This window comes from Spermophilus citellus (assembly GCF_964194105.1).
Source record: "Spermophilus citellus genome assembly, chromosome: 1".
NCBI lineage: Eukaryota > Metazoa > Chordata > Mammalia > Rodentia > Sciuridae > Spermophilus > Spermophilus citellus.
Window position 1 is genome coordinate 92,372,122 of NC_138182.1, and position 27,603 is coordinate 92,399,724.

Sequence of the window (27,603 nt, forward strand, 5' to 3'; positions counted from 1 at the left end):
GTCTTCAACACAGGAGCCTTTAGGTGGCATTCCAAATCCAAATACTAACATCACTGTGTAGTGTTTCTCAGGTTTTCTATTTTCTTGGAAAAAATTGGAATATGGAAGGGAAAACCTGTTCAGTTCAAAGGCCCCCGAATCAAGCTTGCGGTACTTGTGGAGAATTTAGAAGTTATTCCCCATATATTGATTAATAAGCAATTCTATCTCAATTCAGTTGTCATAAGATTTGCTGCAGGTTTGCTTTCTAGCAAAACCACCTTTATTTCCCTGGACAGCACACTGGGCGCTCAGCGCGAAGGCCGGCTCTTCCGTGGAGCGCTACTTGCTGTGGTCCTTCTCCCCCAGGAGCCACAGTTTGGCCTTGTACAGAGTGATGTCCTTGTAGATCCTGAAGTGGTTCAGCCTGTGGTCCTGGCGCTCCGGGCTGACCTAGATGGAGGCAGAGGCAGCATAAGCTGGTCAGGAGGGGGAAGACCTGGACCCAATCGGGCCTCCTTGACCATGGGTGGCCCCAGGGCTCCCCTGCTCAATGCTGCTAGTGAAACTGTGATACCAGCGCTTAGAGCGTCCCGAGAGCAAGGGGCGTCACCTCCGCAAAGCTGGGGCTCCGCCCTGCCCGCTGCCTACATGGAGGGTAGCCTGTGGGTCACCCGGGAAGTCCCAGGTTCCGGGGACCTTGCATCAAATGCCCCCGTTCATTGTGTTTTCTCTCTTTTCCTGGTACCTGGTCTCATCCCAGCTTCCTTCAGGGAAAATGGAAGCTGAGAAGTGACCCCACCCCACCCCTGGGCCCCAGGAAGCCGGACTGCAGCACATCTGGGGCTGGTACCCCTGGCTGCGTGGACACAGGGAAGGCCGATTCCTGGCTTCGTTCCTGTGAACTGTCCAGTCCTGCAGGACTAACGGAGCAGGGCAGCTGCTTGCCCCATCGTGGCCCAACTGCGCTGCTGTTCACTTCCCTTTCTACACTGTTTCCTCTTCCTTCTGAGGCAGGGGGGCACCACAGCCAGGCTGCCCAGAGCCAGCGGGCCTCTGTGCTGGGGTGCCAGGGACAGCTGGGGGCGGTGCTGTGCCTGTCCCCAGACAGCACCCGCACACACTAGGTGTTCAGCAGGTGCTTGAATGGAAAGGGAGTGTGGGGGGAGGGTCACAGAGAGCCAAGGGGAGGGAAGACCTCAGCACATGCACCTTAGAGAAGCTGCCCTGAGAGTCATTCAGGGACTTGCTCATCCCATCTCAGTCTGCAAGTGTGTGAGTGTGAGTGTGTGTGTGTATGTGTGTGTGAGTGTATGTGTGTGTGTGTGTGAGTGTATGTGTGTGAGTGTGTGTGGGGGGGGAGTGTGTGTGTATGTGTGTGTGTATGTGTGTGAATGTGTGAATATGTGTGTGAATGTGAATTGTATGCATGAATATGTGTGAGTATGTGTGTGTATATGAGTGTGAGAGTGCGTGTGTGAGAGTATGTGAGTGTGTATGTGTGGGCGTGAGTGTGTGTGGGTGTGTGTGAGTATGAGTTGTGTATGTGTAAAGGAGTGTGCGAGTGTGTGTGAGTGTGTGGGGGAGTGTGTGAGAGTGTTATGTGTGAATGTGTGTGAGTATGTATGTGTGTATGTGTGAGTTTGTGTATGTGTGTATGTGTGAGTGTGTGAGTGTGTGTATGTGTGTGAGCATGTGTGAGAGTGTGACTGTGTTTGAGTGTTGTCGTAATGTGTATATGGGAGTGTGAGCATGTGTGAGAGTGTATGAGTGAGAGTGCGTTATGTGTGTATGTGTGTGTGTATGTGTGTGAGTGTGTGATTGTGTGTGTGAGAATGTGTGTATGTGTGAATGTGTGTGAGTGTATGAGTGTGTGAGTATGTGTGTTGTGTGTGAGTGGGTATGTGGGTGTGTGAGAGTGTGTTATGTGAATGTGTGTGTGTGTGAGTGTATGTGTGTATGTATGTGTGTGACTGTGTGTGTGTGAATGTGTGAGGATGTCTGAGTGTGTGTGAATGTGTGAGTGTGTATGTGTGAGTGTGTATGTGTAAGTGTGTATGTGTAAGTGTATGTGTGTAAGTGTGTATGTGTGTATGTGTGTGCGAGGTGTTTGTATGTGTGTGCATGAGTGTGTATGTGTGTGAGTGTGTGCATGTGCATATGTGAGTGTGTGTGCGTGTGTGCATGTGCATATGTGTGTGTGTGCATGTGAGAGTGAGTGTGTGTATATGTTTGTGTGTGTGAGAGTGTGTATGAGTGTGTGTTTGTATGTGTGTGAGTGTGTGTTGGTGTGTGTGAGTGTTTGGACACGCATCCCACATGAGCATATATTTTCAGCAAGTGTTACCCAGAGACACAAGGCAAAGAGGTGCCCACTGAGCCTTACTTACCAGGGGTCCCTGGGCTGAGGTTGCGGTGCTCTGAACAGGGCAAGGTCCTGGCAGGGACAGGGGTCCTCACATTGGGGCCCATGGAGCACATCAATCACATCCTCTGCCCCAAGCACAAGGCTCTGAAAGCCCAGCTTCTTTACCTTTGATGTTCCCACAACACCTGGATCTAATGTGGGGGGCTTACTTCCTACCTTGCTCCCTGTGCCACCTGAGGGCACTGTCCCCACATGTGTGATGGACAGACTGAGTGCCGGCAGGCCCCTTGGGACTCAGACACAGCATTCTATCCTGGAGGCCTGGAAGGGTCTAAGCAGGGCAGGCCTGGCTGGGCCCACATTCGTCCTTCCTGTGGTGTGTGCTGACTGCAGGAGACACCCTGCGGTGCAGGGAGCAACCTTCCCATGGTGTGTGAAGCCCCCAGCTCTCTGGAGCTTTGCTAAGATGCCCACTGTCCCCTGGGCTGACTTGTCTTCACCAGGCTCCCTTCCCTCCCACCTCCTTCTCACTGCACAAGTACTCTCCTGAACCAAACTCCACTCAGGCCGTCCTCCTCTTAAACCAGGCCTGACTTAGGGCCTTCTTTGGTCACCTCTGCATCGTCCAGTTTCAGCAAAACTCCGGCTGAGCAGTGTAGCGAGAGCCACCACCCTGGGTGTTGACTGTCCTGGGTGTTTGTGGGCTCCTTGCCATCTGTCCCCCAGAGCAGGTCTGGTCCCTGCCCTGCCTTCAGCAAGAATCCAGCCAGGTCAGCTTAGCCAGGACCCCTCACCCAGACATTCCCCTCAGTGATTCCCACCTCACACACCCCTCCATCCTTAGCTTGTCCGGCTGCCCACCCTGCTGGAGCCTCTGCCCTAGCCACAGCCCCCCTTGGATCAAGCCTTCCATGTGGTCTTTAGAAATCACTGACCCCTGATTCTTTATTCATGTTCAATCAAGGTCTTGAGCAGTTTCCTCTGAAGTCCCCTCTTTCACTGATAGTTAGATCTCTATGGCTGTCCCTTGCCTCTGTGTGGCCTTGCTTCTCCAGCTCTGAGCCACACCTCCTCCTTTTGGGGTGAGCTCTTCTCTGTGAGTGGTGGCCCCCTGGAGACATCCTCCTGTCTGGAGCAGCACCTGACTGTCCCGGGCAGGGCTCAGGGATTCCTTTCTGCTCTTCCGCATCTGCATCACAGGAGCCTGGCCACGTTTACTGAGCAGTTGCTGTGTGCTGGGCACTGTCCCAGGTACTGCTCCTCTCAGCAACCCTGTGAGGCAGGTTCTGTGGTGTCCACATTTATGAACAGGATCAGCACCACACAGTGGCTTAGAAACTCACCCCAGGTCTCAGGATACCAAGAAGGGCAGAATTCAAGCCCCTGCCAGCTGGCTGCCCACTCTGCTCTCAGCTACTGCCCGCTCAACCCTGTGTTCCTACTGCTGCCCGGAGCAGGGGCCTCGCTTACCAAGGGCTCTGCCTCCCGGCCGATCTCCTGACTTTCCGTCTGTGTCTCTGGGCACTTCTTCCTGGGTCTCTGAGCAGCATGGTGAACGAGATTCAGAAACCTGACTGGAGAGAAGTCTCCCGTTAGAAGCTGCTCGTGTCCTTTTCCTGGCCACACCACTCCAGGGCCACAGAATTCTGTGTGCAGAGCCAGGGCCTGAGACAGGGGTGTCTGGTTCTCAGCCATGTGTCAGCAAATGTCACCAAATGAGTGCAAACTGTGCCATGCACTGTTCTGGACCCTGGGGCAGGGCTGTGACAGACATAGGTCCCCGGGGAGTCCAGGGCAGGCAGGGACAGAGGTCAACTCCTCTGTTCTCAGAACATGCGGATGCTGCTCTCCTGTGCCTCTCCATTATGCAGGGTCCTTCCACAGCCTCCCACCTGACACCCTGGACCACCTGTGCCCACCTGCTCCAACAGTCCCACATCCCCTGCCTGATGGAGGCACCTGTTCTCCATGCTGTCACCCATGATCCCACCCCACACACTGGTGGAGGCACTTACAGGCTGCCCTCTTGCCTTTGTCTGATTGTGTTGAGACCCCCAGGCCCACCCCACTGCCTGTCACCAGGTGAAAGTGGAAACATGAACAGGACTGTGTTTACTGAGCATGATGAGCCGGTTTCAGCTCTAAGCACCTGTGGTGTTTTGCTTGGTCCTTCCATCAACTCTAAGAAATGGGCTGAGAGGTCAACAACCTGGCCGAAGCCTGCAGTTAAGGAGTGGCAGCACCAGGACATGAATCCAGTTCCTAGGCCTTCAGAACCCACATGTGTGAGTAATGTCTGAACATCTGTGAATGAATGACTCCTATCTTCAGGCCATGGGGACTCTTGTGGATGACAGTAATGAGTTGGCATGTGTTTGCACATCAATTTCTCTGAGCCTGGTCAGTAGAGTAGTCTTGAGACCACAGCAGAGGACCCTGAGGTTCCCTGCAGCGACTCTGCCTGTGAGTTCTCTGAGCCCCCTGCCTCTCTCTGCCCCACCTCACGAAGTCTCCAACCCAAGGACTTACCATCTTCAGGTTCCTCCAAGTTATCATGCCACGACATGGGCTTCCTGGTGATTGTGTGAACTGGAGAAGAGCAGGGACACAGTGCAGGTCAGAGCCCAACCCCTGCCTCCCGCCACTCACCCTAGACCAGGCTCCCATTCTGCACCCACGTAGTGCCTGGGCCTGGGGGGTTCTGGCTGGGTGCTGGGAACAAGGTCCCACAGCTCTTGAGGACCTAGGGTCTGGCCTGGCACTGTCCAGGGCAGTGGCAACAAGCCACAGTCTACTAGGATTTATGTTTGTTTATTCATTCACTCCTTTATTTATTGCAGTGAGCTAACCCTAACCCTAACCCTAATCCAGCCCTCTTTTATTTTGAGAGCGGTCTCTGTTGAGGTCATTTTTAAACTTGCAATCTCCCTTCCCCAGCCTCCCTGCTGCCAGGATACAGGTGTATGTCACCATGCCCAGGAGTAAAAAGTCTTCTGAGCATGCGCCCCTAAGATATGAAATGTGTATGTCATCTGTATGTAATATCATCTGCATATTAGAAAAAGATAATATTTTTCTTTGTAGTACAAGTAAACAGAAATGCAAGCTACAGTATTTTATCACTTCACCACAGTGGCCACATTAATCCTGTGCCCAAGGGAAAGAACTGGAGGAAATCACTTTTCCCAGAATGAATGTGGCCTGAGGGATTATTTAGCTTGTTGGAACGAACCAACCTAAACAGAAGTGAATTTTTCTGTTGAAATCAGTGGTGGGGACAGAAGACAGCCAGAAGAGTTCTAAGCAAAATCAAGTCACTAAGTCTCCTGCAGATGGCCAGGCTGCGGGGGTGCTGGCTATGGAGGTAGAGAGTTGGGGGGAGCTCAGGGAGGAGGAGCAGGTGGGCAGGTACCATAGGGGGCTGTGGAATGAGCCGTTCAGAGGTAAAGAGGAGCTTGAGAGGGAGCCTAGCAATGGTGTGTGTGTGTGTGGGGGGGCAGGCCCTACTCTATTTGTGGAAGGAATTTGGAGGAGGTGAGGCTGGAAAGGGGCAGGTCCAGTCGCTGTCCAGAGGGTGGAATTAAGTGAGAGGTGGGTACACCCCCAGTGTATCATGGAGTCTTTCCCTGAGGTAGGAACAGACAAGGGTCAGGGGAAATGTGAAGCAGCAGCCATTCTGCTTCTGTGACTGCCAGGTGTGTGGACTGATGGATGGAGGCCGGGGCTGACTCAGGCTTCTCACCTGGGGAAGGAAGGGCCCAGCTGCCTTGTGCTGCCACAGGGTCTTCTGGAGAAGCAGAGGGTGGGCAAGGGATTCAGAGCCCCTAGCTTTCCAGAGGGCCAGTTTGAGGTCCCTAATGGTGAGTCCAAGGTAGCTAGCTGGGAGGTGGTCAGATGGCAGAGCTGGAGCTCATCTGAGGCCCAGTGTCCTTTAGGGGCTGCTGATGTTGTAGGATGACATGGATCTCACAGGAGTGTGCAGGGTGAGAGGAGTGGAGGGGAGGGTGCTTTTACCTGGATGACAGGGAACACTGACCAGAGCCCACTCTCCTGACCTTTCCAAAGAAGGGGCTATGATGATATTAAAATCCTAAAAAACCCTTTAGTGTATGAAAATGAAACCAAAATATAACAAAAACAAAATATAAAAGCCCTGAAAAATGTAATTCCATCAAAAACAAAAATATTAAAAGCCATTTCCAGTTGGGTGCCATGGCACATGCCTTTAATCCCCAGAGCTTGGCAGGAGGCAGGAGGATTGAAGTTCAAAGCCAGTCTCAGCAACTTATGGAGGCTCAAGTCTCAAACAGAACATAAAAAGAGCTGGGGCTTTACTGAGTGCCCTTGAATTCAATCCATAGTACCCCTCCCCCCAAAAGCATTCATTCCTTTTTACATGCAGTATGTTTGATCTCATTGTGAGGTGGATGCATTTCAATGCATCTGATGTGTCTCAGGAGGCCGGGAGGCCCTGGAATCCACCCTTTCTGGACACCAGAGATCAGGGCAGGCCTCTCCCTGCTGCCTGCGCGCCCACAACCCACCCCGCAGTGTCCCACCTCTGTTCCCCTAGTCCTCACCCTTGCACAGGGGATTCACGTGGTACTCCGTGTACAGCTTCTTCCTGCACAGCTCTTGCAGATACTGTTCCCGCAGGAACTGGTTCTGATGAACCTGGTCCTGGATCGCCCTCTCTCTCTGGTGTCCAGCCATGGCCTGGCCATGCTGGTGCTTGGGGCTCTCTAAGTGCCCTCTGGCTGGAGCGGTGCCTGTTTTTCTGCCATCTCCTGGCAACAATGTCCCAGCTGTCTACTGGCAACAGAGTCCTGGTTGGAATGCTCCAGTCTCCAGCCCTGGACCTCCCCTGGGCAACCTAGTCCCCTGACTCCACCCACTGCCCCCAGATCCCTCCTCCCAGGGCCCCAGGCAGGCACTGGACTCACCTGCCCCAGCTTCTCAGGTCAGAACCTGGGTACTAGAGCTGCCCTTGGACATCATCAGGGAGGGGCTCCAGGTCCAGTGGGGAGGCCCAGGTAAGAGACTGATAGCTGGATCTCACCTTGGCCAGTCATTTCCTAGAAAATATTTAGGTGGTCTCCAGGAAGGGTGGATTCCAGGCTGAGTGTGGGGCTGTCATCCTCCTGTGACCCCTGGGTCCAGCTGCTCAGGCTGCTGGAAGACAGTCCCAGGGACTGTGACCTGCACCCACAGTGGGGAAACCATCTCCCCTGGGTGAGTGTGTCAACCCTGCTGCCTGGGTGGGGAGGCTGGATTGTGGGTGGGACTGGATTATGGGGACCTAGAAGGGAGAGCTGGGAGGAGGAGAGGGGGTATAGATGGGGGAGTGACGGGAAAGTGGAGCCAGATGGACAGCGGGGAGGCGAGTGGGTGGTCTGAGAGCAAGAGAGGAAGAGCTGGGCACGGAGCCCCTCAAGGCAGGGTGTTGGGAAGGGACCATGTAAGGCAGAGGAGGGAAAGTGGTGGGGCAGAGGCCAGAAGGGGAGGGCTTGAGCTGGAGAGCAGGCTGAGGGCTGGCAGCCTGGCGGGTCAGGGGAGGGAGGCAGGTGATGAGGCTTGAGGGTGGGGGCGCAGGAGGGGGGCATGGGCATTGAGCTTTATCCACAGGAGGAAGCTTCTTAGTCATGTCTTTGGACAGTCCTAGCTACTCACTGGCCAACCAGTGACTGACCCTTGCCAGAGGGCCTCCCACAGTTCTCTCCTCAGATTCCATGATGGAAGGCCCTTTGTGACACGCACAGCCCCACCCTGTAAGGCACTGACAGTCCCCACCATCCAGGGACTGGTCCCATGTCTAGGTTCAAGAGTGGTCACTGGACACAGCAGAGAGAGAGAGAGATGTGGCACTAGGAGTCCATGTCCTTGGGGGGATGTGCTGTCTGCCCTCCTCAGGCAGTGACTGATCAGAGGTCTAGGGGACACCTCTGTGCCTGGGTCCGAGGTGCCCTTCCTGAGGACACACTTTGGTGGTGCCGAGTGTCTTCACACCCTGGGCAGAGAAGTGGGATGGGAAAGTGGAATCCGTGTCCCAGTGGATTAACTCACTGTGTTTCCAGAGCCCTTTCCTATCATCTAACTCCCTGCCTGAATAGAGGTCATGAGAGGGGAGAAGAAGTGTCCATTCTGCAATGAGGAGGATGCTGGAGACTAGGGAGGGGGCTGCCTTGAGCAGGCAGTGGGGTCAGAGCAGGTGGGACCAGTAAAACTTTTAGAAACTTCTGTGTGTCTTCAGTGCCCAACATGGGTGGGGTGTTGTGTTTTGAGGATTTTAAGTCCATCAGTAGAGAAATAATTTCTAAGAGGAGGGTTTCTATCGTAGCTATGAATCAGCTCAGTGCCCATGTGTGGAGCAGGCCCTAGACATTTACCTGGAGAAGCAGCTCCTCAAACCCACCCCGGTCCCCACTCCCAGCAGGAAGCTGCACCTGGGAGGCTGTCCAGGTGAATGCCACCAGGGAAGTCCCTCCTCCTTTTTGTGTAGTTTTCCTAAGCAGTGAGTGATCAGGGTGCAGACTGTTTTCACTGGCCATGTGTCCACCCAGCACTCGAGGAAGAAAGCACCACGCGGCAGGTAGTGTGCTGCAGTGTTTCTTGGGTCTTCATTTCTCTTGGAGAAGATAGAAAGTGGAATGGAAAACTGCTCCGTTCAAAGGCCCCAAATCAAGCCTAGGAGACACTCGTGCAGAAGTTAGAAGCTTTTCCTGGAGGACGTGCCCATCAGGTTCATTTTACCTGGGCTTAAAAACTTTCTAATTCAAGGAGAAATCGCTGCTTGGTACAAAGTCAAAAGATTGATCCCACCATTCACAAGCTGCCCAGCTGCTCCAGCTGCTCCAGAGGTGGTCTTCAGGGTGGTCCTGGGGTTCAGGGTGGACTTAACACACTCAGAGGGACTGTGTGGGCAGTGCCTTTATGCCGAGGAGACGTGCGACGGTCATCAGGGCCCAGTGAGTAACAGGTGTTGCCTGGGCTCGGATCCCTGCTAGAGCCAGGAGGCCCTGGCTGGTCCTGTGTCCCCTCCCCTCCTCTCCCTACTGCTGTGTTCCATGTTGACTGTCGACTGATGACACAGAGTAGGTTTGGGGCCAAAATAACCATGTGCAGAGATGCCTGGAGAGGAGGGCAGGTCCTTCAGAGGCACTCTGCCTGTCCACTCAGGAAGAAAGGACTGAGGGAGACCCTTGGGGTTTGGGGACCCAGAGTGAGACGTGGGCGGCTCCAGGGCAGTGGAGAACGGGTTTGCTTTTCCATCCCACCCGAGTCTGGTCCTTCACAGCTGGTGTAGATTGTGGGGCCTCATCTCCTGAGTCTGACCGCAGCCCAGTGAGGTGGCCTGGGGATGGGCTGGGCCTCCTGTTCTTCTCCTGGGGGTGTGGACGCCCACATATGATGGCTGACTTGCAGAATCACAGCACTGCTGAGTGAGGGACCGGGAGGATGGAAGTCCTTAGATCCTGAGGTCAGGGCTCCTGAGCAGCCGAGGCCTCCAGATCATGTCCTGACCCCTGGCGCTAGGACTTCCCTCAGTCCTTTTCTCAAATCCTCCTGCCCAAGCTTCATGGCAGGATGGAGTTGATGCTGTGGAGGAGTAAGGACAGGTGGGTTCCGAATCATAAATCCTTCCCTTTCCTCTGACTTCAAGCACCAAACGTGACACAGTTTCCTACCAAGTACATGCTCAGAGGGTCTTTGGAAGGGGAGCCTGTGGCCGTGCATTCCCACCATCTTCACACTGCCTATTGTCGCTCAGTGTGTTTGGGAGCCCAGGTGACCACTCTTACATACTGGGATACCCTTGTGCCCCAAGTGGCTCAGAGCCCAGAATATTATAAACCAACTGTCACAGGAGTGTCCTACAGAGAAGGAACTCCCCTTCACTGATGCACCCTGCATGGCATCCTTGGGAGTTGACTGGAGAGGTGGCCGTTGGGCTGGCGCTTGGTTGTCTGAGGAGCTAAGTCTGTGGCTCTCTGGTCTTGGTGTCTGCCTGGTGAGAAGGAGTGCTGGGCAGGCACCTGCCTGCCTCTTCCTTCCCCACCTCCTCTTGGATAGGCCCCTCCACAGCCACCTTGACTTTGCTGACAATGAGGAATCATGGACTCTGGTTCTGTTTGCAGTGCTGTGTGGAGTTATCGACTAAGTCGGTTCCCTCCCTGTGTCCTGGCCAGCCATCACGGAGGAAGTGAGTCTCGAGGAGAGACGCTCTTTGAACATGGAGGCTCTCTACATCACCTTTGAGGGTGTGGGCCACCAGGTGCAGACCCCAGCTGACAGCCCAGGGGACACTGCAGTGCTCAGTCGTCTCAGTGGTCACATCTGTAGTGTGCAGGAACAGGGCTCACACCTAATGTGCAGAATACAGGAAGCATCTCCCCAGTTCCCTCTGGGATTTGAAGATTGGTGGTGTACTGGAGAGACCTAAGTATGTAGGGCCTCCAGCAGCTGGACGTTCCTCCTAGGTGGTGTCTCCAGCCTCAGAGTTTGTGTTCTGGCCAGAAGCACATGGCCCCAAACACCTTTTCCACTTGTGCCTTGGAAATGTCTGCAGACCACGTGCACAAGCTGCATCGGGTGCCGTGACCTCTGACTGTCAGATGATGGGTGGTGTTTGGGCCATCTTTAGGCTGGATAGTCCAGGCAGAGCTGGCAGTGCTGGAGTCTCCTGGCACATCGACTTAGACCTGAGTGGCCTCTCCAGGTTGTAGTTCATAGCATCCACACTGGACCTTGGGCGCTGGCACCCATCTGGCTCTTCTACTCTGCCACTTGCCTTCACCACTCATCTCTGCCATGGCCTGTCCATTTGTGGAGTGACACAGCAGACAAAAATTCCCACTGCATACTGCTGGGAAGGTGCTGGCCCCTGTCGGTGCAGGAAGAGAATGTGTTCTGATTTTTATTGTGGAAGTTGCCACTGAGGATTATCCAGCGGACCCCCACACACATCCTGAGGCACTCCTCCAGTAGCTGATCTGGGGCAGGGGTGCCTGGCCAGGCTTGTTACTTGGAAGGTGTGTTTCTTTAGTAGTCCCCAACCCCTGTTCCCACAGCTGGCTGGCCCCATGCTGGTGCTCCAAACAGCAGGCAGCAGCTCCCCAGGTGCTACATGGAGTGAGTCTTCAGAGCCTTTGCTTTCGGGATACAATTTCCTGATTGTCCTGAGGGCACTGCATTCAGGGAGAGGAATATCTCTGAGGTCCAGAGCACCCTGGGAGCTATTTGTGCAGGCCTTTGGTACTCCTAAACTCTCCAGGCAGCCATGATGGGTTCAAGGAAGAACGGCTATAATAAAATACCAGAGTCTGGCCACTGTGTAAAGAAAAATGTTAATTTAGGTCACAGTATTTTTTTGCTTTTTTTTTAACTCCTAAAGTCCAAGATCAGGTGGCCTCCTCTGTTTGCCCTGTAGCATCACCTGACAGCTTCACCACATGGCAGGGAATCAGAAAGGGAGCTGCCTCCTGCACTGGTGTGCATGCTGTGGGGTACCTCATTGTATGCCAAGCCTCTCCTGTAGCAGTCCACTGGCTCTGGAAGCCCATCATCTGCCCAGTTGCAGGGAGGTGCTCTGTGCCATGAGGAACTGACTCCAGTCTCACAAGGCCCTGTACCTCGGCATTGCCATGCTGGGGACCAAGCCTGCATCCCATGAACCTGTGGAGGACATGCTCAACCACCTCAGTGGAGGACACAGACATTCCCAGAGGAAATGAGTGACGTGCCTGAGTTCCTTTCTTGGGATCAGGAATGTAGTTGCTGCCCTGGCACCAGATATCCCTGAAGACCTGAGCCCTGGTTGTATCTGGGACACTGCAGCAGGAACCCCCTTACTCCCTCAAACATCCTGAGCAAAGCTGCTGCAGGGCAGAGCAGCTGCCCTGGGGCCGAGCCAAGAGAGGGTTCAGGCCCATGACCAGCTGTCTGCTTCCCTGACCCCAAATGCAAAGCAGTTGGCCTCCAGCCCTTCTGAAGGACAAGGGTAGGTTCAAACTTGGGATCATCCCTCCACAGCAAGTTCACACTGTCAGGTGTCCCCTGACCAACACCACGGTGATCACCGTCTGCCTGGCTGTCCAGCTATCAGAATGCAGGGCATCCCAAGCCGGCTGCCCCAGGACAGCTCTGCCAAGAACAGCCTCGCTTCTCTGGTCCAGCCTTTGCCAGCAGTTGCTGGAGGGGACCTGGCTGCTGTTTTGGTGGCTGATGAATTCAGTCTGCCAATCCTCTGGTAGTGTCCTTGGAGCATCTGTGCCATCTGCCTGAGCACTGCTCAGATGACCCCGGTACCCAGCACTGACCACCTACCCTGCCCTCTGCTCCTTCATCTGCCCGTCTCCACAGTGCCCATCTCTCCTGAGACCTGCGGTGGCAGTGTTGTAGAGCTCAGATGAGGCAAGACACAAAAGATAGCAGGAAACAGTTTTATTTGGCTATAGCCAGGTTCAGAGGGAACAGCTTTTGCTGTAATCAATCAATCCCCCTGAACCCAGCATGTAAGGGGAGGGGCTCAGAAGTTCACCCTCTGCAGAAGTTCACATAAAAGCAGCTTTTCTTTCTCTGTTCTGGGCAAGTTAACCCTTCAAGGACAACACCTGAGAAGGAGAGAGCTGCTTCTTTCCTTTCTTTCCTCCCCCTGCCAGCTGTTACCATGGAGCCCAGTTGGTAACTTCTCTTATCTTAGAAATGTAGACCTCTATCTCTGTGAAGCCCCAGCTCAAGGCCAGAGGCCTTGTTAAAGGACCTATTTTTTATTTATCACATTTTGCATTTAGTAAACATACTTCTACAAACTACTATGCTGGATAGATTTGTGTGAAAAAACTAGTAAAGGGGCATTCAGCACCTGGAGTGCTGATTTCTTCCAGGCCAATGGCCAATTAAAATAGAGCAACAGGAAAATAGAAAGTTTACCTACATTGAACTCTTTGTAGAGACTCTTTTGCTGATGGTCCTAAAATCAATTATGGTGAAGATTTCTGGAGAAGCTTAGTTAAGATTTTCTGTGGAGGAGGGGGTGCAACTACTACAGGGGGTAGTATGTCCTCTCATGGTTTTATGTCCTCTCAGGTCCAATGTCCTCCCATGGACCTTCAATAGCTGCCACCTGGGACCCACCTTGGGACCCTCCCAGATGTCATAGGCCTCCTTCCCTCTGTCACCAAATGCCTACTCCACCTACCCAATAGCACTGCTGTCCCTTCTCACCATCTAGGCACCCCTGCCCTGTAGGGGTTCTGTGTTTGGGATTGGGGTTACTGATGACTTGCTTGGTGCCTGGGAAAGTCTCTGTGCAAAGGCATAGGATGCCCAGTTGCTATGGTAATGCCTTCTATGCTAGAGTCTTATCAGCTTCCACCTTAATCTTAGGCACATAACTCCCTGGAATAAAGGAATTTACTTGCTTGATAACCACAATGTTTCACCAAGCTCTGGTGCTCCTGGAGCTGCCCGCCTAACAGTGACTTCAGACAATGTTCTTTCTTTAGAACTGCACAAAGCTCCTAATGTTGCATATTGTAACTGTGAAGTATAACTGCAGAATAAGCAACCTGACTGAAACTCTAAACAGTAATGTGGTTATGGTACTAACGTCCTAATGTAACCTCTTGATATAAATAAGTGTGGCCGCTTGGACAAAGGCCACTCTGCCACCTTCCCTCCCTCTGCACCCTGTCTGTGTCTCTGTCTACTTATTATTATTATCATTTTCACAGGCCTCCTGTCCTCATCAATCCCATGGATTTTCCATCATGAGGCTCCATCTTCTTTTTAAAAATCTCCGAGTCAAGGTGAATAATAGGTGCCCTGCATCCATCAAGAGCTTTCAGAAAAATTTGTCTTTTAGGGCCCGTTTCCTGTAGGGATTTCTGTGAGAATCGTGATCCTCCTGGTCAAATGAAGCAGTGGTAGTCCCTCGGGCTTATTTCTGGGAGTGTCTGCAGACCGTCTGGTAGCTTTTCCTTTCAAAATAAGTGACAGAACCCACGAAGACCCAGGCGTCCACAGACCCGGTGCATTATCAAGTAATGGAATATCATCTTCATTGCTCTTATTGGTGGTTGCTTTACACATTGCATAGAGGATGTATTCTAAAATACACTTTGTGGCCTTATAAGTATAAAATGTGTGTGTGTGTATATGTGTGTGTGTGTGTGTGTGTGTGTGTGTGTGTGTGTGTACTTGGTGGTAGACCAGAGGGCTCTGCTTCAGCTGATGGTGCAATAAGAGACACTTGACCTGTAACTTATTTAAAACAGTTTAATTTCTAGACTTGCTGAAAGGTGTGTTTTAAATGCATATATAGGTAACCAGAGATCTTCACTGAGAAAGACAAAATGAAACAGAAAAATAAAGATACTCTGAACTGTATTTAAATCATTATATAAAGTAAAATATTAAATTATATACATATAAATTTTTTATGCAAGGAGGTCAAAGCCATGGGATCATCATAAGATCATGACCCAGTACGTCTGTTATTTCATACATAAAGATAAAAGCAGCAGCAAAATGTTTAAAGTGAAACATAAAAGTTTAACAGAAATGGGAGAAATTACTTTTCTCTCTTACTGACATTTTAGAGAGGTTTAAAGCAAAATAAAACAAAACAGTCTTAAAAAAACACACTTGACTCCTGAAATGTAAGTGCTGAGTGTAAATCTCTGCGTCGCTCCAGGCCTATTTATACTACCCAGGATTGGGTTCCTTCCTCTCTTCTCACCCTGATGTACCAGAACTGAACCTCTTGTGAGCTGGAGGAAATCCAAGTCACAGGAGCAGGAAAGCCGGCCCCTCTGCCCACTGCACCAGGCCCCACAGACTCCGCAGCCTGTGCAGGGAGCGAGGGCTCTGACTTGTGGGCCTGGGCCAGGTGGGCACTGGGCAGCTGGGACAAGTCTGCAGGGAGGGGTGCTCTGGAGACAAGGCTCTTCCTCTGCAAACCAAGCCTGCTGCCCACGTGGTTTACCTTGGGCTTCCCCTATGGAAAAATGTAAAAATAAATAAATAAAAGAAGCTTTTGGAAGTGTTTGAATCATGAACACAACTACAAAGAATATTGGAGAGAAAAGTCACCATAGACTGGAGGGAGAACACCTTTGTGTACAGTTGAGAAGGGTCAGCAGTGCCTCCTGGGCTTTTGTTTCCTCTCTCCCTCCCCTCCCCCTCCCCTACTCCCCTCCCTCTTCTCTACTGATCTTCCCTCTATTTATTTATTAATTTTGACTTGGTGCTTGATAGATATGCATAAAGGTGGAATTTGCTGGGGTATATTTGTACATGCATATAGTATAATTCTGTCAATTAGCTTCTCATTTCCACCCTTTCCCCCTCCCTCTTCCAGTTGCCTCAGTTCCTACTACACTCATCTTCCCTTTATCCTCCAAGATCCTCCCCCACCTCTCCTTTATCCTCTGAGATCCTCACCCACCTCTCTGTTTTTTTAAATAATTTTATTAGAAATTTAATTTTTTATTTATTAAGTAAATTTATATGTGATACCTATATAAACCCACATAGAGATCATCATTCATTTATAAATTTAAAAAATATATGCATGTAAATATACAACAGATTGCTATGTTAACTAATATGATGTTTGATATTTAGAATATTCAAGTAAAATGCCAAGAGATGATGGCATTTTATAATTGGTGCCATTCTTGTACAGTTCTAACATATTAGAAGTCCTGGGATTCTGTCCTGTGTATGGGAGTATTTATGGCATATGAATTGTATCTTAATAGTACCGTTCAGAATGAATGCCTTTAAGGTTAAATAAAGTGTTGCATTTATTTAAAACATGCACTACCAATGTTCATTATACTACTTAAAAATATTATAATAGGGATTTTCAGATCTCACCCATCCTTTCTCATTAATATGTTTTCTCTGTTTTTCAAAGCATTGAAATCAGTGAGCAGAAGTGGGGGGGAAGGAAGTTCTGTTTCATGGATGAGAGGTCCCAGGTGGGTAGAGCTGAAAACGCAGTGCTTCTAGATGCAAGCTCTGCCTCTGCAGGGAGCGAGTGTCAGGGGGCTTCTTCCTGAAGAGCACCCCAGAAAGACTGTGGACTTTGCTAGGTACAGGCGCAGTGTCTCAGGTTATCAATGAAAAAAAAAAAAAAACCAAAAAAAGAAAACTTTATATTTCTCTCATTGGAACAATTATCAAAAACTTTAAAAGCAAAACTGAATTTCTAATATATGTTGCCTAATAAATGCACTTGGCCACTCACATAAGAGTTCTTGCAAACAGCCTGGATGAGCACTACATCCAGCCCTAGGGGTGCAGTGATTCTCCCTGGGGTCCTCAAGGAGTCCGCATCCCGCAGCTTTTTGCTTAGGGCTGCGTCCTCTCCTCCGATTAGCTAGGGAGCTCGACTGTGTAATGGGTAGAGTAGCCTCCCTGAGACACCCATGGGAGTCCCGGGGACTCTATGGAACACAGCAAGGTGAGCCAGGGGAGCCCAGCAGAGCAGACTGAACTCTGATGCCCTGAAGGGGGCGTTTCCAGTCGGTGAAGCCCAGATTCCTGCAGAGGGCGCTCACTGCTCCTGCGACAGAAGAGTTCCCGAACACGGAGAGGAACAGGAGCCTATGAAGACAGAACTTCTGTGAGATGTTCAGAAAACCAAGTAAGAGGAGGACAAACTAGAAATCGTGTGGGTGTCGTATCACACAGGTCTTAACCCACGCAGCTCTCCACAAGTCCATGAAAACAGGAGGATGACAACCCACCACTCTGTGAGCCGCAGTCGTGGGCAAACATGCCCCCAGAAGGACTCGAAGGACCAGGGCTCTTAACCTCACCCAGCAGGGAAATTTAAAATCACCAGTGGGGACATTCACAGCAGTGTAGCAGGGTACTTACTGCACCCTGCCAGCAATCCAGGAGCACAGTGTGCTGACGCTAAGCCCGCTCCTCCCACGCCCACTCTGCGAGTGCACTAGGAGACTTGATTCTTTTATGTATCAATATCCCGACACTTAGTCACATTTCTCATGTGGTCTGTTGAGTGTGAGTTGTACGGTGAACCAGGCACTGACTGGGTCTGTCAGAACCTTCTGCCTGCGGAGGGTTTTCTTTGCTGCGTGCAGTAAGCAGTTAGGGCAGAAGCTCTCTTTGTGACCTGCTCTGATATTACTGCTATTTTCACTAGTGGCTGCCAGGAAGCAGAGAGGTACAAAAAGTACAGGGAAATGAACCCTATCAGGCATGACCCAGTGCCCTGCCTCCTCTCATCATGCAAAGTCTACAATGACCACCCAGTGAGTTTATTCCAACCAACATGAAATGATTAGGTTACACTCTCAATCTAATCATGCCATTTGTGAAATATTCCTGCATTCACAAAGAAGCTCTTGGAGGACACTTCATATTTAAACTAGAACATTCTGCCCTGGCCCCCAAAAGCTCATTTTTATTTTTTTTATTTTTTGAGGAGGAGAGTACCAGGAATTGAACTCAGGGGCACTCGACCACTGACCAACATCCTTAGCCCTATTTTGTATTTTATTATAGACAGGGTCTCACTGAGTTGCTTAGCACTGAATTGCTGAACTCATAATCTTCCTGCCTCCGCCTCCTGAACTGCTGGGATTACAGGCATGCGCCACTGCGCCTGGCTTCAAAAGCTCATTTTCGTCTCACAATGCAAAATGCATTTAGTCCATATCCATGAGTCCCATAGTTTTAACAGCTCCAGCGTTGCACAAAGACCTAATCCAAGATCTCCTCTGAGACTCCCGGCACACCCATACCTGAGAGCCTCTGTTAAAGTCAAAAGCCAGATCCCCGCCCTCCTGGTGGGGTCCATTTGAGCCTACGGTGTGGTGTCAACACTTAACAACCTTTCTTGGTATTTAGTTTTAAGTGGTGGGTATCTTATCTGGGCTCTTTCTCTTTTCTCTCCATGGAATTGAAATTAGTTTTCCTGGGGCATTTCCACAGACAATGTGGGTCACCAAGACAGGAGACAGAAAATCCACTTTCTCTGATCTCTCCATGGTATTGAAATTAGTATTCCTTGGGCATTTCCACAGACAATGTGGGTCACCAAGATAGGAGACAGAAAATCCACTGAGAAAATACCAATTTACATTGCAGACAACATATTCTGGGATATTCCATATCCCAGAATCCAACCCTAAACTCCCAGGAATGGTGATTCTGGTGGAAGTCAGGCAGTAATGCGTGGCAAGAGCAGCTGCACACCCCTCTGCTCACATTCCACCTTGTCACTGCTGGTCTGGGTGCTTTGATTGCCAGCCAGGAGGCCCAAACCCTCCAAGTAGCCATCATTTCCCACAATCCACATGAGTGCTGAGAGGCACATGCCACCAACCTTCATCAGAGTTATCCCTGCAGTCTGAACACTCATTGGTTGACCTTCCCAGTTCAACCATTAGGCAGGCGAAAGGCCAAGGGCTAATTGGCCAGTGAGTGGGTGACCCCAGGTTGGTACAGGAGCCCCACCCTCAGCCCAGATGCTGCACTTCATGAAACAGAGAGTGACAGCATCCAAGAACACCAGAGGGCAGGGAAGGTCCTATGAATTAAAATCTGTCTGCAGCATGCCCCCTCTCTTCACCCTGGGCAGGTCCTCCACTACCCAGCCCTCTAAGATTGGGTTTTTTGGTTCCATCACGTGGTCTTTTCCCTACATCCCTCCAGATCTCCCCCATGATCTCTTCTCCTGTTCCTCCAACCATGAACACAGTCACCTTCTCCTTAATGACATGAATACCACTGCACTTCATATGTGCGTAACCAAACAACTAAGTTACCACATCTACCCCATTGACCAAAAGAATACACCATGATATCATTGTTGTAAAAAAAAAAAAAAAAAAAAAAACAGTTTAAGCAAAGTTTCTAATTCTACCAAGATGTCGTTGGAGACCCCAGAGCTTCAGGTGTGTTTCTTGCACATTACTATGGAAGTGAGGGCACTTGGCTGCAGCTGGCCCACAGAGACCCTTTCCTCCAGCCCCTTCCTCTTATTCTCACTTTCACATTTCTCATGACCAGTGTTTCCTTTGCTGCTTAGGAGCCTATAAAAGGCTCCTCTGCTATGCATACCACTCAAATACCTCAAGTAACCACATTCAGAACCAGTGTCTAGACACCAAGGAGCAACACTAACATGGCTTCTGCCTGAAGAATCCACTCTTTTCCTGCTCGGGGATATTGCACAGCATGCCTTTCAAGAAACTCTGGATACCCTTTTTTATCTCTGGGGATTCCTATCTTCCTTGGAGTGGCCCTGGTTACTTTATTAAACTTCAATATCTTCCACTATGTAAAAAAGCGACAACAAGATAAAATGCATAGATATTCCAAGGACTGCATTCCCAGGGTTGAGGAAAATTATACTGAAGACACAACAATTTATGTCTTCAGTATAATATAATCCAGGACCAATACATGAAAATTTCTATGAACAAATGAAAGCCTGAGAAGAGAGGTCTATAAATGGCATGTAGGAAGCTGCTCCATCTGCATGTGTGCCTGCTGCACCTCCCTTAGTCACAGCCTAAAGGGGAAGCCAAGAAGCCCAGGAAACAGAATGCCCACTTGTTGGAGGCAGAGAAAGACAAATCACATGCAGGGGACACCAGCATTTCTAAGACCAACTTGGTGGAGAGTCTCACCAGAAAGCCAGGCATTTCAGGGAAACATTCACGATGATCCCATCAGACTGGACTGATGTGCCAAGACAGAACCCATAAACCAGCCAGACCATGACCTAAGCCAATGATGATGCTCCTATTGGAAATGTTTTTAAGAAATCAAGATCCCACTTAGCACAGATGACCTGTCAGAGTGCCAGTCTGGTCATCTGTTGTTGAGTTGGTGGCTTACCTCTTCCTCACAGATGATATCCATGGTATTAAATGAAGGGCCATTAAAATTAGTGATAGGAATCCACCTATAAATTGCCTAAGTAGTAAATTTAAACAAAATCTAGCTTGCAAATTAAGCCTGATAAGTGAAAACTTCACAAAAATTCTGAGTAGAGAAATAAATAAAAATATTTAAAAGTATCAATGAGTTCAAGAACATGTTAAAAGAATGATAAAAATCAACAAGTAAAACAACAACAATAACACTTTTTTCCTCTTTCACCAAAGTAAAACACCCTGTAATTAGCAGAAAGTTCTCATTGAAAGGTGTAGGTGAAGTTAAAATATATATGTAAGAGAATTGGGATAATCTACTTAAGAAGCATTTTTACCAAAAGGAAATGTTTTCATTAGTTTAACAATGATTGTAAAATTAATATATCTTCCATGCAGCAATAACTTAATACCAAAAATAATTTAGAAATTCCACTAGCCTGAGAAAATTACTATGAACAATTGTCTTTTACATTTATAGTTATTTTTCTATTGTGCATACCCATGAAATCATACCCATATCACTTGCTTCTTATTTACTTAAAAAAAGGAAAGAGTATTATATATATATTTAACTTTCTTTAATGACATATTATGGATTTGTTTACATTGTTATACTTAACTATATCAAAATACAGTTACATAACATAATTTTAACGTCTAAAAGTATCTAATGATGACTAAATAAGAATTTATTAAAATGAATATTTAAAGGTTATTTGACTTATTTCCAATTTCCAGTTATTTTCATTGACAAATAATATTATAATGGGAATCTTCTGTACATGTCTGGGTACTTATCTAATTTCTTCTTTAGGGTAAAAGCCTAGAGAGAAATTGCTAAACTAAAAAAATGTTCATATTTTGGATCATCACAAGATAGATTTCTGAAGGATCAAGATTTGGGTCAAAATGTGCATGCCACTTAAATTCTACAACAATACTACTAAATTGTTCTCTATAAAATTATTTTAAAAACTAAATCTGATGGACTTGGTGATGCAGACCTCGAAATCCCAGTGCTCATTAGGCGGAGGAAGAGGATTGTGAATTGCCAGAAGCAACTCATAGAGACCTTGTCTCTACATAAAATTTAAAATGTGGTTGGGGATGTGGATCAGTGGTAAAGTGCCCTGGGTTTAACCCCTGGTACAAACGAAAAACCCTCCTATTATCTTACCCTGTTGAAAAAGAGGCTTTTATCTGCTTTATAATAAACATATTCAACTAAAAAAAATAAAAATAAAAGAATCTGCTGTCTGTACAAGTTGGAGGCTCTGGCTAGAGGCCCATGGCTTCCCCTCCTTGAGCAGCCGATTAAGTCCACACCCCAACTCCTTTCCTTATCAAACTCCCACTCAGGGCCTCCATGTACCAGCCTATCACCCTGGACAAAAACCACAAGGAGGGGCAGCCCTGTGGCCAGGGCCTGGAGAATTATTTAAATCAGCCAATCCACAGGGTGTAGAGAACCCTGGCCAGTAACAGCCCAGCAACCCTGCTTCAGATGCTTCCCAGAGCCTAGCCTATCTCCCTCAGTGGCCCTGCTTGGCAGCCTGCTCTTCTTCAAACTGTAAGTAAGACTTCTGCTTTTCATCTACCCAGGCTCAATGTTGTGTCTCATCATAAAGAATCTTGTTCTTGCAAGAACCCTAAATATGCTGGGGCCAGAACCTTCATGGGAAGTGAAGTGATCAGAGAAGAAAGGCAGATTCTCCTGATTGCTAAATATCCTTTTTTGTTGTTGTTGTTTGCTTGTTTTGCTTCAAGCTTTTTATTCTGTCCTTTGTATTAACAATCTTTTTATAAATATAGAGGCATCAGCAAGGCCCAAGTCTGAACCTTGACATGCACATGGATTTGCAGACCCATCCCCATCAGGATGTAAAACTGCTCCTCTCCCCCAGGGAGCTCAAGTGCTGTCCCTGGTGACTCAGCCCTTCCCTGCCCCCTCCTCCAGGAAGTGAACTCTGGGAACCTGGACCCCAGGGCTGGCTCTGCTGTTGCATTCTTAGAGCACCATGGGAGTGTCTCCAGCATGCAGCCTCTGCAACCTGGCTCCTCCCAGCACAGACCCTGCTGATGCACCTTCCTCTGTGAATGAATATTCCTTTCTGTTTGCCCCAGAGTGATACCTTATGCCTTTTCCCCACTACTTGGAGAATATTGGACTTGTTTCTAAATTTTGTCTCCTATGAAAAAAAATTGGATTGTGTGCACACACATTTTCATGTGGACAGGAGTCATTTCTCTGCCTGGGTCACACAGCAGGTGACTGATGACAGGAAGCCACCATTTTCTCCAGTAGGGCTAGATTTCTGTGTCCCCCCACCTCCCGCAGTGCACAGGAAGGCCATCTTCTCAGATCACTCATGGAACCTGTTGGTTTTCCTTTGTCCACTCTAATAAGCCTGGTGTGGTTTTATGTTGTCTTTTTCTAGTGACAACTAGTGTGATAATGTGATGGTCACTTAAGAGTGAATGAACAGGGTTGACTCTGCTCAGAAAACCAAGTCTGGAATCTAAAATAAGGAGAGTGTGGGTGGGAGCTCTCCTTGTGTGCTAGGGCCTGGTGTCACCCTGTGGTGGCTGACCCTGCCTTGAACTCCTTCTTTGGCTATTTGAACTTGAGGCTGTAAAGGTGCAGCAAGTGGCCCCTCCCCTGCTTCCACATGCCCTGCTGTGGGTTTCTCACAACCAGCTTTCTGTCCAGGGATCCCGTTCACAGTGTTTCAGGAAGAGAGTGAACAGCAGTGATTTAGAGAAAGGACATGACCCAGGACAGCCCCTGGGAGGACAGAGGACTGAGACCCCTCAGGATACAGCCCTGGAGCAGGAGCCTCAGGACCCTCCTGCTCTGCCTCCTGCTTCCCTGGCCAGGCTCAGGTGAGTGACAAAGGGCACAGCTGCCCTTTCCTTTCCGGTGGTGCCTGGGTCAGGGCCCGTCCTCCTCAGGTGTCCCTGAGCCCAGCTCATGCCCCTTTGCTGGAGCTGAAGCCCAGGTGCTTCTGAATTCAGTATGTTGACAACTGTGCTTTTCTATTTCCTTTGTGAGGATCAATTGGTCCAGTCACCTAAAGCTGGTTTTTAATGGAGGTGCTGTAGAAGCTGTGTCTTAGGTGGTTTCTATGATGTGCTCAAGTTTGTTTGCACCTTCTCTAAAGCTGAGCCCTGAGTGCAGGTGCTCCTGGGGACAGTGGCCGCCTGCTGACAAACCTGGGTTTTGCTCAGTACCCATAGTGCAGGCCCTTGTCAGAGTCTCTGTGTTCTCCCTTTGTTGTGCTTTGACTTCTCCTGTTATTCCCTGTTGTGTTTGGCCCTGTGTGTTTGGGAAGGAGGGAGCCCCAGTGTGTGCAACACATAATGCATCCTCTAACACACTGAGCTGGCGTCTGTCTTGAAGTTCTAGTGTTTTACAAGTGTTGTGGGGAAAGGTGATGAGAATCAAGGTATATGCAAAGGCACCAGGCCTACAAACCTGGGGACAAGCTCTGCCCCCACCTAATGCAGGCCCTTGTCAGAGTCCTTAATTTCCTCCTTTCTTAGGAATTCATTTCTCATATTATCCCTGTTGTGTTTGGTCCTGGCTGGAAAGGAGGGAGCACAGCAGGGCCCCTGCATTGTTCCCCTGTTGCCCACAGAGCTGGTCTCCTGTTTGATAAGTGCTTGGGATTGAGCTGCTATGATTAAATGTTTCCAATATGGAAACTGATCCAAGAGAAGACACACACACACCGGCCAAACAACATATTGCTTGACACCAGCATGTGTTCCCATAAATGAAAGATATCAGTGTGGGAGTGAAATGTCTGTACATCTCAATGATTTTATTGAGAAATGTCTTGTTGAACAATACAAAAAATAAAACAAACAATTTTAGACTCTAAAATAGTAGCTCAGCCCTCTACCTCAGAAAATATTTTCTACTAAAACACTAGAAAGCAAATGGGACATTGCAATAGGAATATGTTTATTATATTTTTAAAAAACTACTAAATCTATGAATTTCTCTTTCATCTTAATACTGCTCAGTTTAAGTATTATCACATGACAGTATTTCCAACATTAGTAGAATTTCACTAAGTAAAAGAAAATATTCCAGTCTTGGCTGGAGATCATTTTTTTTTTCAATTAGTTGAAATTGTGAAACATTCTAGCATTAAGGAGAAAGATGCTTGCCATGCCTGCAATCCCAGGAACTGGGAGTCCAAGGCAGGAGGTTGGAGGTTGGAGCCAGCCTCAGCAACTTCAAATAAATAAAAAGGACTGGGATGTAGCTCAGTCCCCCTGGGTTCAGTCCCCAGTACAAAAGAAAAAAAAAATTACATACAAAGACCTTGTAATATGTATAAATACTTTCCCTAGTAAAATCTCTTTAGGACTTGTCCTAAAAAGTGAGTGAATATACTCCCAGAGATATAAAAAAATAAATAGAAACAAATTACCAAAATATATGCTCAGAATGTTAGAAAATCTATGGAAGAGATGAACCTTATGCATATATATTATGTTATTATATTTCCTTTTGTACCACCTAATAATAACAGCTGATAACAGGAGAATTACTTTTTGGTGCCCTAAAAATTTAAAATGACTGTTTATGGAATATCAGTGCCCTGTGACGTTTGTCTCACTTTATAAATGAGACCTTTAGAAATTGATAATTCACCAAATGCACCTTGTCTATAATTAAGATTCAAGGGCTGGGGATGTGGCTCAAGCGGTAGCCCGCTCGCCTGGCATGCGTGCGGCCCGGGTTCGATCCTCAGCACCACATACCAACAAAGATGTTGTGTCCGCCGAGAACTAAAAAATAAATATTGAAAATTCTCTCTTTCTCTCTCTCTCTCTCTCTCTCTCTCTCTCTCTCTCTCTCTCTCTCTCTCTCTCTCTCTCTAAAAAAAAAAAAAAAAAAAAAAAAAAAAAAAAAAAAAAAAAAAGATTCACCTGCATCCACTGGAGGACACCTAGAGAAACCTGCTGTTCCCATGAATTTGCTCATGATCTTCCCATGGGGATAAGGAATCCAGTTCATTTCCTGGCTCCAAAGGCCTGCAGGTGCCTGCTCACCCTAACTGCACAGCTCACCCTAACTGCACAGCAGGACTTTCATTCTGAAGTTTGCTTTTCGGTGATCAATATTTTAAAAGCACACTGTACTGGAAGCTTTAGGCCAAGATCAGAATTCCTCCCCCTGATCCTCCTCAATCCTCTCTGTTGACTGTGGGCTGTGGCTTCTGACCTTCCCTGTCACATTGTGGACCCCACATCCTCTCCTTCTGCTTCCCTCCCTCATCCACCTTCATTGGAAGTTCATCCCAATGTCGGGTCAGCCCAGCCCTAAGTTCGGGGGTCATCCTGGCCACCTAGTGCCCTTCACTGCTGCTGGGAGGTGCTGACTCCACAGGCAGTCTGGGGAACTCTTCAGTTCCCTGAGCTGGCACCTGCCCTGGTTTTCTCATTTGCATATTCCCAGCAGTTCTTTCAATGTCTATCAAGGACTTATTTTTCCAAGATATGGTTTCCAGTTCCTCCCATTACTGGTTCTGGGAATTCATGGAACTCTCCCCCACCCTCTCACCATCCATCACTCTGAGATTCCTTCGGGGTTTCCTGTGTGGAATCCCATCTGCTGTCTTCCTCTTGGTTTTTCCTCTTTTTTTTTTTTTTTTGGCTGAGTCACATCTAGCTATGGTCCCTTAACAGGCATGCAGAAGTGGGGCGTTTTGAAGCTCCACTCTAGGAATTCTTCTATTATGTCATCAAATTCAGAATATAGTTTGGCGAAGATTTAAGATGGCCTCTGAGTTCTGAAACACGAGCCCCTATTTTGGTGCAGTGTGGTGGGCACTTCATAGAAGAGGGGGATGCAGGGCTCCTACCTGGGCTCCGGGTCTCAGACCCCAGCAGAGATCCCACTCTGGAAATCTGCTGCCCTCCCTGAAGGGCCCACAACAGCCTTCCCTGTTCCCATCTCTGGTTCCCCATGACTTTCAGGGACACGGCCTGGGCCTGGGAGCTCTAGGAAAGTGGTGTTTGGTTCTACCCTGTTTCTCCAGCCACCCATTGAAGCCTGGAATTGTCTGCAAGAAAGGAGATGGGAGGAAGGGCCACCCAGAGGGACACCCCTGGAGACCCAGATGAAGGGTGCATCTGCCTCTGCTGTCACCCAGGGTGCACAGGACGAGGTCGTGTCTAGGACACATCTGCTTACCCAGAGGTAGTGGCTTTTCCCTCAGCCAGGGAAAAACTCTTCAGCTGCCTTGGTCCCTGGAAATCTTTCAGCATGGGATGAATGTCCTTTGATCCCTTCATCTCCCACCATTGACATTCTACTCAGTTGCCACTCACAGGATATTAGGAATTGATCTACTTTATAGAGGGTACTTTCTTCATCAGAGAAGGAACATTGGGCTATCCTGCAATGATGTGAACTGTTTTGCAGGAGAGCTCAGCTATTTCCTCTGCTGCATCTGGTTCTGACATCACTGATGTAAACCTATTTGTGAGGATCAGTACTGTTTTCTAACTCCTTTGGATACCCAGGCTTATTTTTCAAATACTAAGGGGTTTGAAGACTAGAAAATTAACACACAAGCCTGTTGAAGACATCTTAGATCACAGAATTCTTGAATGACACTGTGGTAGAAAAGTATGATGTGCTTGGAGCTGCCTATAGGAAGGCTTGATGTAGAGCCCTACAGTTTTCTTGAAATGATCACATTGGGTGACCATTTTGATCCCTGTTTCTTATCTTTATTTTTTTCAGTTATTCAGATATTTTTGGAAGATAGCATTGAGGTATGATAAACATTTTTTTAAGAGAGAGAGAGAGAGAGAGAGAGAGAGAGAATTTTTTTAATATTTATTTTTTAGTTTTTGGTGGACACAACATCTTCATTTTATGTGGTGCTGAGGATCGAACCCAGGGCCGCGTGCATGCCAGGCGAGCACACTACCACTTGAGCCACATCCCCAGCCCCATGACAAACATTTTTAAAGTTGCATGTATTCTAAAGGACACGTGGAGGAGTTTGGAAATTAGCATGCACCTGTGACATTGTCTTACCATCAGGGAACTAATCTCGACCTTACTCCAGTGTCTCCTCCTACCATCTTGCTTTTGTTATTATTATCACCCTGTGTGTGTGTGTGTGTGTGTGTGTGTGTGTGTGTGTGTGTGTGTGTTGAGGATGCTTAGCACAAGACCTTCCCCTTAGCAAGCCTCTGGGTACTGTACAGCATGTTAGCCATTAGACCTCAGATTGTTGATCTCACAGGACGGAGATCCCATGGATCCTTCAGCCCCTGACTTGCTCTTCCCCAGCTCCTCGTCAC

At 48.6% G+C, this 27,603-nt stretch overlaps 1 protein-coding gene across 1 annotated transcript; it reads right to left on the reverse strand.

The window, feature by feature from the left end:
- Positions 1-321: 321 nt before the first annotated feature.
- Positions 322-7,060, reverse strand: LOC308649621 (cilia- and flagella-associated protein 144-like; the record flags this gene model as incomplete). The annotated part of the gene is made up of 4 exons (XM_081295319.1): positions 322-432; positions 3,818-3,921; positions 4,877-4,936; positions 6,928-7,060. 4 exons carry the CDS (start codon positions 7,058-7,060, stop codon positions 322-324), a joined length of 408 nt encoding a protein of 135 aa, XP_081151445.1.
- Positions 7,061-27,603: the final 20,543 nt, after the last annotated feature.